Source organism: Panthera leo, chromosome A2 (assembly GCF_018350215.1).
Source record: "Panthera leo isolate Ple1 chromosome A2, P.leo_Ple1_pat1.1, whole genome shotgun sequence".
NCBI classification, from domain to species: domain Eukaryota; kingdom Metazoa; phylum Chordata; class Mammalia; order Carnivora; family Felidae; genus Panthera; species Panthera leo.
Window position 1 is genome coordinate 149,073,784 of NC_056680.1, and position 14,350 is coordinate 149,088,133.

Sequence of the window (14,350 nt, forward strand, 5' to 3'; positions counted from 1 at the left end):
AGGACAGGGACCTTTTCAGTCTTGTTCATTGTTGTATCCCTAGTGTGTATAATAGAACACCATAGTAAATGCTCAGTAAATGTATATTGCATCTTGATGGTGTAAATGTGTTTCTTGTTTTTTGTTTTTGTTTTTGTGGGGCTTCGCTGAATTCATTTCACCATGATATTTATAGTGGGTAAATAATGATGACTAATCAGAAAGAATCTGCCTAATAATTGTTATGAGTGTTGAAACACTAGGGTTCCTTGAAATAAAAGAGAAAGTGTTATGTTGAGAATGAGGGTATAGTGGTCAGAAGAGGAAGGTTATGTAATAAGGAAGGTGCAATGCAAGAAAGAAATGCTAACATCACAGAAGTATGCAGTGATGCTGTCCAGAATCTGAGCATCCTGGTATATGAATCTTACAAAGAAGTAACAATAAATTAATAGAGGCTTAATTACTATTTGCAAGGTTTAATTTAATTGGTATCTTTGAGACATGACAATTCTATCATTTAAGCCAAATGAACATACAATTGAAGAGGTATGGGTAACTTTTTTTTTTTAATGCTTATTTATTTTTGAGAGAGAGAGAGAGACAGAATGTGAGTAGGGGAGGGGCAGAGAGAGAGAGAGACCCAGAATCTGAAGCAGGCTCCAGGCTCTGAGCTGTCAGCATAGAGCCCAACATGGGGCTCAAACCCACAAACTGTGAGAACATGACCTGAGCCGAAGTCGGATGCTCAAATGTCTGAGCCATCTATCCAGGCACCCCAGCATGGGTAACTTTTAAGATCACTTCTTATCTCAGTTTAATTCGATCCAATGAATTCAACCAGAGATCTTGACAATAGTCTTCTCAGAACTTTCCTGGGGCACTCTTGCTTATTTCCTGAAAGGGAAAACAATTCCTAGAGATAAATAGTGGATTAGTCCAAGAATATTATAGTGCTTAAGAGCAGGCACTTTGAAATTCTGTTAAATGGGGATTTTAATAGCTACTTCACAGGTTTATTGTGTAGATAAAATAATTTAACATATTTTTAAATAGCCCAGCAGAGCTATCAAGCCACAAAAAGACAAGGAGGAAACTTAAATGCACGTTGCTAAGTGAAAGACACCAGTGTAAAAAGGCTACATACTGTATGATTTCAACTGTATGACGTTCTGGAAAAGGCAAAGCTATTGTAAAAACAGTAAAAGGATCAGTGGTTGCCAAGGGTTGGGGTAGAGGTGGGAGTGAGGGAAGTGTGAAAAGATGGAGAATAGGGGTTGTTCAGGGCAGGGAAACTATTCTGCTACTATAATGGTTAATACATGATATCATGCACCTGGCAAAGCTCAGCGTGCATAACACCAAGTGTGAAACCTAATGTAATCTATGGACCGTAGCTAATAATGTATTGGTTCATCAGTTGTAACAAATGTGCCCCACGACCCCATGATGTTAATTAGGCTATATTAGTTTTCTAGGGCTGCCATAACAAAGTACCACAACCTGAGGGACTTAGAACAACAGAAACATTGTCTCACAGTTCTGGAAGCTAGAAGTCCAAAATGGAGGTGTCAGGAGGGCTTTCTCTGAGGACACTTAAAGAAGGATCTGTTTGGTCTCTCTCTCCCAGCTCTGGTAGCCTCAGGTACTCCTTGCCCTCCACCTTCTCATGGCATTCTCCTTGTGTCTCCACAGTATCTTCTTGTGTATGTCTGTTCCTGTGTCCAGAGTTCCCCTTTGTATAGGAACACCAGCCATCTTAGAATAGGGCCCTCTTTAATAGCCTCGTCTTGACTACATATACGAAGGCGCTATTTCTGAATAAGGTCACGTTCTGAGGGGTTAGGTCTTCAATACAGTTTCTGCAGCGTGAGCACACGATTCAGTGCAACGTAGAAGAAACTGGGCAAGGGTGGAGGAAAGGGAGTATCTAGGAGCTCTGTCCTTTCTGTTCCTTTTAGTCTTTAAACTTGAAACTACTCTGAGAAATAACACCCATGAATTTCAAACAGAAACAGTAAGAGAAAAATAACCCAACACACAGTACACGTTCAATAAGTGTTAGTTACTTTTGGAAGCTGCATTAACTTATCCAGTGTCCCTGACACAATAGATTTTGTTCTTGATGCATTCCAAGACCAGTAGCAGCATTACCAGAAGATGCCAAGGACTTTCCCCACACCCATTCACTATTCAGTCTGTGCTGATTTTAAGGTAGGTAGGACTTAGCTTTCTCTGTGGCTTCTCCCTCTAATAACTGAGGGTGGATTAGAAGCTATCCGTTCATAATGCTCATATCTCCTGCCCCTAACTGGATTTCGTGGTGTCATTACCAAAAGGAAGGGCTACATGCTAACCGATTAGGAATCTGTAACGCTGACTTACTACTTAATTACACCAGCATAGATGCGCCCTGTTTTAAGAAAATCTTGTATTGGGGAGTCCATATTGAAAAGACAGATGTGTCAGTCAGTAATGATTCATCTGCCTTTGTAAAGTGCTTTCCCCCTTTACGCAGAAGTCATGTCAAAGTTCTTTCAATAGCATGACCATGACCTCCCCCCACCCCTGCACAGTTCCAAAGTTTAGATTTTTCATAAAGCTTTCAAGAATCCATCTGTCACATTCACAGGTACATACCTCCCTTAGCCTACATTTCTTTTTCAGGCTAACCTCCATTTGGGACCCTCTAGAGCTCCGTGGTTTCTAGAATCTCTTTGCCTTGACATTTCGTCACTACGTTGATTGAGAGTTTGTTTCCTAACCAATGTTGCTGGAAGGGATTCAGCATGGACTGGGGGAAGGGGAGGAAATGAGAGATTAGGAGCTGAGAAGATGGAAGCTGCTGCTCCCAAAAACGGGGAAACACCCCTTACAGTTCCACCCAGACATGGCTCCCCTTAATGGGACAGGGGCGGAGAAGTTCAGAGGAGCACTGTGGTACAAGAGTGTGACAACTGAGGAGGACCTCCAGCCCCATCCTGGTGGGAGACCACCTGAGGACCATTTCCAGAAACATACACACCTTCCTTGCCCCGCACAGCCTCATACACCCCCAAGAGAGAGTCATACCACACCATACGCAGATGTGCGTTCTCCTCTCCCTCAGATACACTCTCCACATGTCCACAAAACACAACCCAAAAGGCACTTGTCTATGTAGACGCATCATAGAGCGACCCCCTCCCCCACGTCTAGTGCCCCAGATGCATACTCCCCAGGATCCAGATGAGTAAATAAGGGGATAGATGGACTTTTTCTGTGGTTGGGAAAGAAAAAAAGGGCCCAAGTAAGTAATAAAAGGTGAGGAGTAGGTGGAGAGAATGGGTAGCAGAAAAAGAATTTGCGTGGGGAGAGAGCCAGTGAGGATGGTCAGCCAAAGCGACCGCATGCTCTCAGTCCGTTCCACTTGCCTGTGAGTGTTTGTTCCAAGACCTTTCAGGCTCTGCCCACCATGTGCATCTCCAGCCTGCTTGGGGATATTTACATCACTGCTTATTAGCACCTCCACCAGAGGTATAGGCTAAGAAACTCAGCCCGTTGTTACTGAAAAGCAGCCAGCATTACAACTTAGCTTGGATGAGGGAGGAGCTCAGGCTTTAGAGGATGCCTTTCAAGCTGCTTGGATAAATTAAGGAAAGTGAAATTGTTTACTTAGAGACAGACCCCCCTCTCCCATTTCTGTTTGCTGTTGCTGTAGTTATTTGCAAAGTGGTTCATACACAACAAAAGCCTGTATTGAAGGAAGGGACGAGAAGAGTTTACTCTCTCACTGCACCTAGCATCCGGGTAACCAAAGTTTGGTCCCACTGGCCACGGGGCTGTTCTCACCCTGTACTGTCCTCAGAACGGGAGCCCACCCCCAGGTGAAAGACCCCCAGATGACCTCTCAGGGGGTGTTCAAATCACTTTTTTTTTCATTCTGATAACTATGGAGAGATCAAGCCAGAAAATGTAGAGAAACTTGTGGTTGATGAAATAGTAAAGGAAAACTGATTCTTTTCTTCATAACTAGCAAAGTACTTAGAAAGTACTTTTGGTAAGAGTAAGATAGAAAAACACCTTAAAATTTTAAAACTCCCAATAAATACCAAAATTAGAGTTTCTAAAAGATTTATATGCAGTATAAGTAATACCCTAAGGGATAAGAAAGGGGGAAAATGCAAACATTGTATAGTTTTATTTTTGTTGGCAGAGACTTTATTTTTGTTTTTGTGTGTTTTTTTAAGGGGAAAATGCTTGAAAATAAAAGAATCTGACAATTTATTTGAGAAGGTTTCTGAACTTGGCTTCAAAATCTAAGTTTTGCTTTTTGCCCCCACAAACAGAGATGCCATTAGGTGATGGCTTTAGGCTTTGCACAGCTCCTGATTTTCCTGCACAGGGCAAACTTCTTGTCTCATAAGCACAGAAAGGGCTGGAAAATATTTTTTGTGATCTGAGTGCAGCGGAGAGTCTAGGATTGCAGAGGAAGTGGAGGCCTCCCGCTCCACACAGGAAACAATCTTCAAGCAGGCCTTAAATGCCAGATTCCAGGCCGAGTTTAACTAACCACTGACAGCTCTGTAAACAAAGCAAGGACAAAAAGAGCCCGCTTCCCCTTTTCTGGTAGTCATTTTGGGTTTGGGGGCTGCAGGGGAATTCTGGAATACTTGGCTTCATGGCACAGAAGTGCAAGGGAAGTAGGCTTCGCAGTTGAAGAGCTGGAAAGGGAAGATCTTTCTGGGATCAAAAGCATCACGGAGGAGGTAGGAAAGGATAAAATGGTTGGGTTACAAAGAGCCGGGACTTTGGAGCTCTGAAAACGGCTTGATCATATGTAACTGCTTTTAAAAATGCTGCCGACTTCTGCTTATTCATGGTATTATTGCTGTGTTTTTTTTATCATTCTGATATTAATATTCTTTCAGATTGTGCAGATTATGCCTTGATGCTTATATTATTTTATTTCTTTTATCTCTCTTACTTTTCTCTCATTCCTGCATATTCCTTTTTGAGCCACTTTTCTTTTTTTTCACTCTTTTTCTCTTTTCCTCTCTCTTTGTTCACTTTTTCGTAACTTTCATCTGTGGCTCAGCAAGTTACAAAGAACAAAATCATTTGGTAGCTGTGAAGTGATCCCACTGATATTTCAAATCTTCAAAATCCCTCTGTCTCCTGAGGTTTTTATTTTCATTTTTTAACTGTAATCCTGGGATCTTATTTATTTGTCTCTAATGGTTTCATGAATGAGACTGAATTTGTTTAGTGCATGAAAGGCTCAGCTTGGGAGTCAGAAATTGGTCACTGGCTACCTTGCCAGCCTTAAGGTGTTTTTCTTAAGAGTAAAGAAGAAAGGAGAGTATGAAAAAATGGTGGGGGACCAAAGGCTAAAGTGCTTCATGGGAAATGATACTTTGATTCATCTGTGATCTCGATCTACCTCCTCTCTGTTAGGTCCAGATTCTCCGGTCTCCCTAGACCTGAAGCCACACCATGGATGATTTTGAACGTCGCAGAGAACTCAGGAGGCAAAAGCGGGAAGAGATGCGGCTTGAAGCAGAAAGGTAAGGTCCTAGGTTGAACACTATTTGTATTCTGTTATTAACAGTGCTGGTTTCAGGCTTCAAAGATCATCTCCCTGAAGGGCCAAATATATTGCACACTAAACCTTTTGCAAAAGTTGTGATGGAAAATTTTCCTGTTATGACTCTAACTTATGCGTAAAAAAAGAACACCAACATCAAGGAAAAAAGATTCTAGAGGAATCAAACAGTCACATTAAATCAGAGCCTTTCATAGTGGAATTTTTAAGTGACAAAAGCAATGTGTGGATAAAAGTTTAAAAAGCAGTATAATATTGAAAGGACAGGAAAAATGACAAATGCTGACAGTTGAAACCAACAAGGAAATGGGAGCCTTAGGTCTAAAAATACAAAGGCAGGGGCGCCTGGGTGGCTCAGTCGGTTAAGCATCTGACTTCGGCCCAGGTCATGATTTCACGGTCCGTGAGTTCGAGCCCCGCGTCAGGCTCTGTGCTGACAACTCAGAGCCTGGAGCCTGCTTCAGATTCTGTGTCTCCCTCTCTCTGACCCTCCCCCCATTCATGCTCTGTCTCTCTCTGTCTCAAAAATAAATAAACTTTTAAAAAATTTAAAAAATACAAAGGCAATAAGTCCTAGATGGATCTTGTGACCAGTTTTTATTCTGATTAGAAAAGTAGCCAAGTCCAGTAATCCATGTATTAGAGGTTAATAGTTAATGGAGTTTGTTACTGTGGATATTCTGAGTCTAGTTGGAAGCTGTCATGTTGTATGTCGTGGTGACTTCAAGGGCAGGTTGGGGAAATAAAGCAATGACATAGGAAGCATGGGGCATAAATGCATATCATAAAATTTTAGGCCTTAGAGTGAAGGACAGTGGCGTTTAATGTGGCTTACATCAGACAGAGCAGGCATTCACTGGAAGAAAAGTGTTAAATAATGTTCTTATAATTAAATCGATGTTGCCTCACACAAATTCCAATGCACAGATGAAGAGATGGTAGTAAGGTGATCCCTTAGTGATCCTGCAGTAGAAAATGGGAAACTTAACTCCTATAACAAAAGTATTTGGTGCTGTAGGCTCGTGTATGTGTATGGAGAACCCAAAAGAAGAAGGTAAAATTACTGCTTTGGATCAGCTTGGCCAGAGAAGGCTGCCATTCATGGAATGTCTATGTCCATAAATATGACACCATGAATGGTACCTGGGCTGTGTGGGTTCAAGTCCCTGCTCTTAGCCACTAATGAGCTGTGTGGCCATGAGTAAGTGACTTCTCTCTAAGCCACAGTTGCCATATTTGTAAAGTAGGCATAATGTCTGCAGAGCTTGTGTGGTTGTTGTGGAGATTATTGAACTTCATAAATGGCCTAGTTGGTACCTGACACATAGCAGACTTCCATAAATGGTAGTAGTCGTTGTTGTTTTTATTTTTTAACCATTATCATTGGCTAAGCAAGTAAGGAACAGCAATGTAGCCATATAGATAGCCAGAACTAAACATCAATGCCAAGGAAGGGCAGTCATCATCCTGTGGTGAAACTAGTCCGAAAAAGCTCCTTGGATGTGGTAGTCCGTGGAGGATGCTGTAATAGTGATGAAGAGTAAAAGGAGTGCCATCTTGGTGAGAAAATGACACCAGGAAAAGCAGAGAGGTGGAAATAAGAATCCTGGTATAAGAGACAGGTAGAAACCACATCCAAATGGAGATTCCCTGTAGGCATTTGGAGATAGAAATGTTCTATCTTTTTTCAGAAAGGGAAAGAAATTATTATTAGAGAATAAGTTTGGGCTCACCCAGTATGGTAGTACAAAAGCTGAAGGTGGATGGTTGTGATAGTGTCAAGAAAGCAAGTGTAAGATCATAAAAATGTAATAGAAACCATCAGAGGAGACAAAAATGTCAAGGAAATGGGGAGAACCAGGGAGAGCATCCATGTGGAGTGGACATCACAACCTTCTAGGCAGTGTCCAGGCCCAGTAGGACGTACCTCTTACTCTTTCTAGTGATGTGTTATATGGCCTCAGATTCAACTGCAAGCTGATGAGATATCTTTACATGACAAATATTTATTAAGCACTAACCAAATTTCAGTGTCTGTGCTAGGGATAGGACAAGCAATGGTGAGATACAAACAGCCATGGCTTCTGCCTTTATGTCCCTCACGTCATGCTAGGAAACCAAAGTATAGCAAGGTCAAAACACAGACCAGGCTCAGAGTATGGGGCTAGAAGGACTCAGGAAGGAGAACAGGAAATTGAGCATCAGGCTAAATCAGTACCTTCAGTGTCTTTGCTTTCCAGGTGAACAGGAAGATGGGGAATCAATGTGAAGGGAGCAGTACTACTGTATTGCTGTGGCTAGAGCCATACTGTAATTACAGTGAAGAAACTCTTTCTTTAGAACCAGAATTTTGCTTAAGAACTTTCCACACACCTCCATGGTTTATTCCTTCCAGTTTTCTGTTTTGTGTGGAAGAACATGTCTTCCTTTAAAGTCAATCATAAAAGGAATGTACTCGGTGAAGCTTAGTTAGGTACCCTTAATACTCTACAATAAATTTACACAAATTTATCCTACTCTGTTAAATTTACATTTCTCTCTGTTAATTCTTTTAGAATACTATGTTTCAACTAATTCCCTTTCTTTCTTCCTTTCAATTTTTTTTTTTTTTTTTGAAAGGAGTATTTAAGGACCTCCTTACATTCGGGCTGTTACCTTTTCACGTTTCAAGATGAACCTTCTAGTTCTGTTATTCTGGGGCGTGTTAAGTAAGTCCGTGTTCACTCTTTCGGATTTTGTAAAATCTGATCATTTATGGGAAAGGGAAGGTCAGGTTTTATGGTCCAGCCAACTTTGATGGTAAAGTTCAGGGTGTGTACAGGAAACAGATGGCCAGAACCAGAAATCAAGGGCCATCTAAAATCATGGTTTGATCTGAAGATAAAGGATGTAGAAGAGCCTGAGCAAATCCCTCTTCCTTTATCTTTAGACCTTGGCTTCCTCATCTGTAGCTGGAGTCAGTGTTTTCTCTGGGGACTTGGTGGTCATTTTTACTTTCCTTTGCCTTTGGTTTGTCTAACTTTTTAATAATAATCATATATTTACATAAAACAATAAGGCACTTTCCATTTTGGAAAATGTGACTCTATGGCCCCGGCCATAATACCCGGGGCCAGACTGGAGAAGACCTAACTTTCCTTTGGATTCAGGGAACTAAAAGAAAGAACTCAACCCAAATCAGGAGTGCCAATGAAGTCAGTTAGCAAGAATTGAGTGGCCCCAAGGCTCAGAGCTGCAGATTCATTCATTCACACCTTCAACAAATTTTAATTGGGCATCTACTCTGTTCCAAGCCCTATTTTGGGCCCTGAGGATAGACCAACAGAATGACAGAACTGGGAAGAGTATGTCTACTGCTTTTCAACCTGTACAAAACCAAGTGATGATCAAGAAACTATGTATTTATATCCTCAAATATAATTTGTACCCTGATATTCATTGATACTTACTAAAGATGGCTTATGCCCTTTGTATGCTATACCCCTGCAGCCCATGTGGGAGAAGGGACAACAGAGACAAGAGAAAGTTTTGTTGATTTCCACTTCTTACACACAGAGGCTTTCCAGATAAAATACCCTGTTATTTCAATTAGTTGTTATTGAGCTTGACTAGCAGGTGCAGTTCTACTTTGCAATGACAAATAATTTAAAACTCGTACTCTCACCAGATGTTATAACCACAAATTAAAACAAGCCAGATTCTTCTACATTTCATTCGTCAGAATACATTTAAAAGATTATTTAAAAAGCTAACCCTTGTGCCATGCTGGCTCTCAAGGGTTTGGGGCTGGCGTGTACTCATTGTATCACAGCTGCCCTGAGAATGTCATACACCTCCCTCATTCTGCGGGTTCTAATCTCATCCATTTCAAATCATCTGGCTTCCCATAACCTAGACTGTGAGCCTAGTTAATCAAAAACCTCCTTCCCTTCTTCTCCTGCCCTTAACCTGTGCATTTTTTTGTTATTCACCTTGTCCATGTCCTCCATTTCGCTGCCACTCTAGACTCCTTAAAATGAGGTCTTTAGATTTGGTGAAAGGAGGCACTTCATTTGGTCATCAAAAAAAAATGTATTGACTATCTATAAAGTGCAAGATACTATACTGAATCATAGGGATGAGTGGTCACCAGTCCAGGCAGTGCCCCAACAGTCACAAAGCTCATATCCTAGGTGGATTAGTAACTTCAGAGCAATCTTGACCAAAAAGGAGAGGAAATAATTTCAATAGAATAAATTAAGCAAGTAACCATTGAAAACTCTAAATGCATGGTTTCTAAGTGTAAGATACTATTTGTACACATCTCAAATTAAACTGTATTTTTAAATCAATTACATATTTGAACAAATAATTAGTTTTGCTCTTTATTATTCTTCACCTGTATTATGAGAATAAAATATTAATGGGTATATTCTGTCCCCTTTCTTTATCTGTCTTTTATTTCACTACCTCTCTGCCTTTATCTATTTCTCAGTGCTTCGTAATGCATTTTCCCCTGGTCTATATGTATCTTTATTAACACTTGATTCCTTTGCCTCCATTTCTCCTCCCATCTGTGTACTAATCCATTTTACGCTGGATTATTTATGCAGGTGCTTTTGTATCATCAGGGAATACGTACATTTCAAGGGAGAAAATGTAGGGGAAGAGGAAATATTTTCAAAGGGGTCAAATCCAGCTCTCTTCCTATTCAAGTAGAAAGCAGAAGTGGAAAAGAATGCTAAGCCTTTTGTATGTATCTGGCAAAGATGGACTGATCACAGCACCAGCAGTAGGGGTGTCTGTCTGAATAGAACATGTGTATTGTACATGCATGAAGAAGCATAAGAAGGTGTCAACAGTGAGAGACAGTAGAGCTTAGCAGTCAAGGGTGTGGGCTGTGCTGTCAGATCCCAGGTCTGCCACTTACTAGCTACATGACCTTACAAATTATTCGATATTTCTAACCTTGTTTTCTCCTCTATTAAGTGCGGGAAATAATAATATTCACCTCATAGGGTTTTTATGGGGAAACAAAGGGATAATACATGAAAGCATTAACATAGTACTAATCATCTGGTGTTTATTATATAATCATTTATTGAATTATTATTTTCGTCTATTGAGTGTTATTCAATAAACATCACTATATAGTTTTCTAATCCGATTCTTTATAACACACAAAGAAATGAAGACATACTTTACATTTACCATAAAGCAAAACAAAAAATATGAAGATTTTCTTTCCATACTTCTGAGGCTACAAGAACCTTAGGCAAGATAAAGAGCAGGAATGTTACTTAGTGAAGAGTTTTGAGTGAATGTGATTGGTAACAAAGTCTGAGGGAAGACTGTGCTGTCTCAGCCAGAAGAATCAACACTGATTCAGGTTGAGCTCTTCTTTTACATGTGGCCAAAAGGATTTTGAGCTTGGGTGTATCTGCTAAGAAACCTACAGTGCTGTTCTCTCCATGAGATCTTCAGTCAGACACGCTTCCCAGTGCTGGGCTCTTTCTCACAACAAGCTGCTCCCCCACTTTTCAAGACATGAACTCATTACATTCCTGGCTCATGCTTTCCACATCCGACGTGAGCTTCTCTTTCAGATCAGAAGAAAAGCCCTTATTGTGGAGTGGCGTTATCAGATTCAGAGGCTCAGAGACATAAATAAAAGGAATGAAAACACTCCTGCTGTTGTCATCGTTCATACATTTTTATGAGCCTCTGAAATATACTGATGATTAGACATTTGAAAGTAAATATTTTCACTACAGTAGAAAAACAAACAATTTTTAGAAATCCACCGAGTCTAAGTAGCTCCCTCCCAGAACTCTGTCACTAGAACATTTCTATGGGAGTTAATAGTGTGGCCAATCAATGGTTGTACAACATACATACACAAAGACACTTTCATTTACAACGCGTGGCATTGTGGCCTTGAAATTTTAAATCAAATCTTTCAAATGTAATTTTTTGTTATTCTGTAATCGGAAAATTTTTCCTCATTAGGAAGTTAAGTAAAATATTCCTTTCAAAATGTCTAAATTATTAGAGTAGCTAAATTTGCTCAAAAGTATCACTCAGAAAATCTCAGTTCTCTCAGAAAATCTATCACTCCAAGGAGCAAAACAAGTGTTAGGACCTGTATCTACATTTCTCCTTTAAGTTAAAAGGCTTTTTTCAAGTAATTTGTTTGGAAGAGATTTTAAACTACTTGTGTAAGGTTTTTGTATTTAACTTGATATTGTTTGAGATCAGCCCATCTTGAATGTAGAACCTGGACAAAATAAGATAGATATTTTTCACCTAAGAGATCTTTCCTTACTTAATTTGTGTCCAGCAACATGAAGAATCAAAATATATATGCATATTCATATCGTCCCTCTCTTGTTCTCTCATTCTAAATAGACATGATTTATTCCTCTATTAAGTTGTAAGTGATTAAATTATAAAAGGTGAATTATAAAAGGCATCCTGGGACCAGTTTCCACTAACCGAACAGTTCTTCTGCTGCTAAATGTATCCCACTTTAAGGTGGCCCGTGGAGCATCAAGAGTCTAGGATTTACCCAACATGACAGTCATTCAATAGAAATTGAAAATCTAGGAGCACCTGGGTGGCTTAGTTGGTTAAGTGTCCAACTCTTGATTTTAGTTCATGAGTTCAAGCCCCGTGTCAGGCTCTTCACTGACAGTGCAAAATCTGCTTGGGATTCTCTCTCTCTCTCTCTCTCTCTCCTTCTCTCTCTCTCTCTGCCCCTCCCTTGCTCACATGTTCTCTCCCTCTCTCTCTCTCTCAAAAATAAATAAATAAAATAAAAACTTTAAAAATCACCTACTGTAGCCACGTGGTTAATTTTCCAAATCATCAATGATGTCTTTTATTTAAGACATGACATATGTAAAACATAACTCAGAATTTTACCTGAAGGGTTCAGTTCAGCAAAAATAGTTCTCAAGTGGGAAAGAGTACCAGCCAAATCTCTCATCTAGTGTTAGAAAGAAGGAACCATCATTTGTTTAGCATCAACCAAGGGCCAGATTAGGTGGTATACTTCATAGACCTTATGTAATTTAATTATCAAAACAACGCTGTGTCCTTATTTAGTCTGTTCAGGCTGCTATACCAGAATACCATAGATTGGGTGGCTTTTAAACAACAGGAGCATTTCTAGAGGCTGGGAAGTCCAAGGTCAAGGTGCCATCAGAATCCATACCTGTGAGGTTCTGCTTCCTGGTTCATTGACAACTGCCTTCTTGCTGTGTCCTAACATGGTGGGAGGGGCAGCTGTGTTCTCTGGAGTCTCTTTTATAAAGGGCACTTATCCCGTTCATCAGGGTGCCATCCTCATGACCTAATCACCTCTGCAAATCCCCAACTCCAAATTCCATCACAATGGGTGTTAGGTTGCAACATCTGAGTGCAGAGGAGGGCAGCAAACATTCAGTCTATAGCAGACCTGGATATTGTTACCCCTGTTTTATAGCTGAGGAATCTATAGGACTGAAAGGTTAAGTAACATATCCAACTTCACATAGCTAGGGAGTGCAGTCCAGTTCTGCCTGTCCCAAATCTCAAAACCTTTCTATTGCAACAGATTGATCAATGGAATTTTTCATGTTTCAACTGGTTGTCTTGGCTAAAATTCCATCATCTCCACAATGCCAAAATAACTCCCTAAGATGGGGAAAAATCATTCAAAGAAACAGACTGAATAAGGCTATTGGGCCTAATTGGACTGTTCTTTATGCTTATTCAGGTAAATTGCTTACATGTGTAGACACAGTCATTGTTTTGTTTGCCTTCTAAAACTCTCCTGTGTTATTCCCATTTCACAGAAAAATAGAAACAGAGAAGATCAAGTTTTCCCCCGCAAGCCAAAAAAGGATGTTGGCATAACTGCTCTTGACTTTTCTTTGGATTTTTCTCAATAAGACTATATTCACCATTAGGACAGGGACTTAGTCACATCATCACTCATAAAAGCTTACGGCTGTCACTGACCTAATAGATAATCTTCTTCAGTGGAATGTTACTTTTTCACTTTTGGACCACACACTACTTTGAGTCTCTGATGAAAGCTATAGACCCTCCTCCAAGAAAAATGCACATATGCACCCTCAAAACTTGGCACTATTTTCAGTGGCGTCATGGACCTCCATCCACAGACCTCTGGGGAGCCCATGAAACTTGGGCCAAGAATCCCTCATCTAATGAATTTTAAAAGCTTCATTTTACATATGAAGAAACTTAAGTCTTGGGATGCTGACCTCCTCAGGATCACCCAGCTAAGCTGAGGTAGAGCCTTCTTGCACTGTGTATTTATTCATCTCCCTGAATAAATGGAGCTGTCAGTAACAAATGTCCCAGCTATTGATTAGGACAATTGAGATTACTTCTGGGGAAATATATATACTAGAATGTATTGCACGTAGAGTGTGTTTTTTTTTAATTTGAAAACAATTTATTGATAGTATTTCTAAAGGAGATTATTTCAGATTACTTCATGGGAAGTAAAAGGAAAAGCAAAGAAAGATAAGTGGATAGGCAGAATGAAAATGACTAATTGTTAGGAACTGGGAATCCAATTTTGCCAAGTCAAGAAGGAAAAAAAAAAACTGGTGATTTTGCAAATAGAACCCTACCTGCCATCAATTTTCAGTCTTTTATTTGGCATATGTTATCTTGGGAGCATTTCTTTAAACAAAGCTTAATTATGATACTGAGTTATTATGTAGGATTTCTTTATCCTTACTGGTTTCATTTAGCAGTGCAAACTCATCAAAGGATTTTTCTCACTAAGTATGT

General features: G+C 40.0%; 1 protein-coding gene across 6 annotated transcripts in view; it reads left to right on the plus strand.

The window, feature by feature from the left end:
- Nucleotides 1-14,350, plus strand: part of CALD1 (caldesmon 1) — a 187,032-nt gene that overhangs the window by 81,384 nt on the left and 91,298 nt on the right. For all 6 annotated transcript variants that reach the window (XM_042925268.1, XM_042925260.1, XM_042925249.1 and 3 more), the window contains one exon: nucleotides 5,416-5,525. In XM_042925268.1, the coding sequence (XP_042781202.1) occupies nucleotides 5,455-5,525 (71 nt within the window). In that variant the 5' untranslated portion in view covers nucleotides 5,416-5,454. The remainder of the gene's footprint in view (nucleotides 1-5,415; nucleotides 5,526-14,350) is intronic.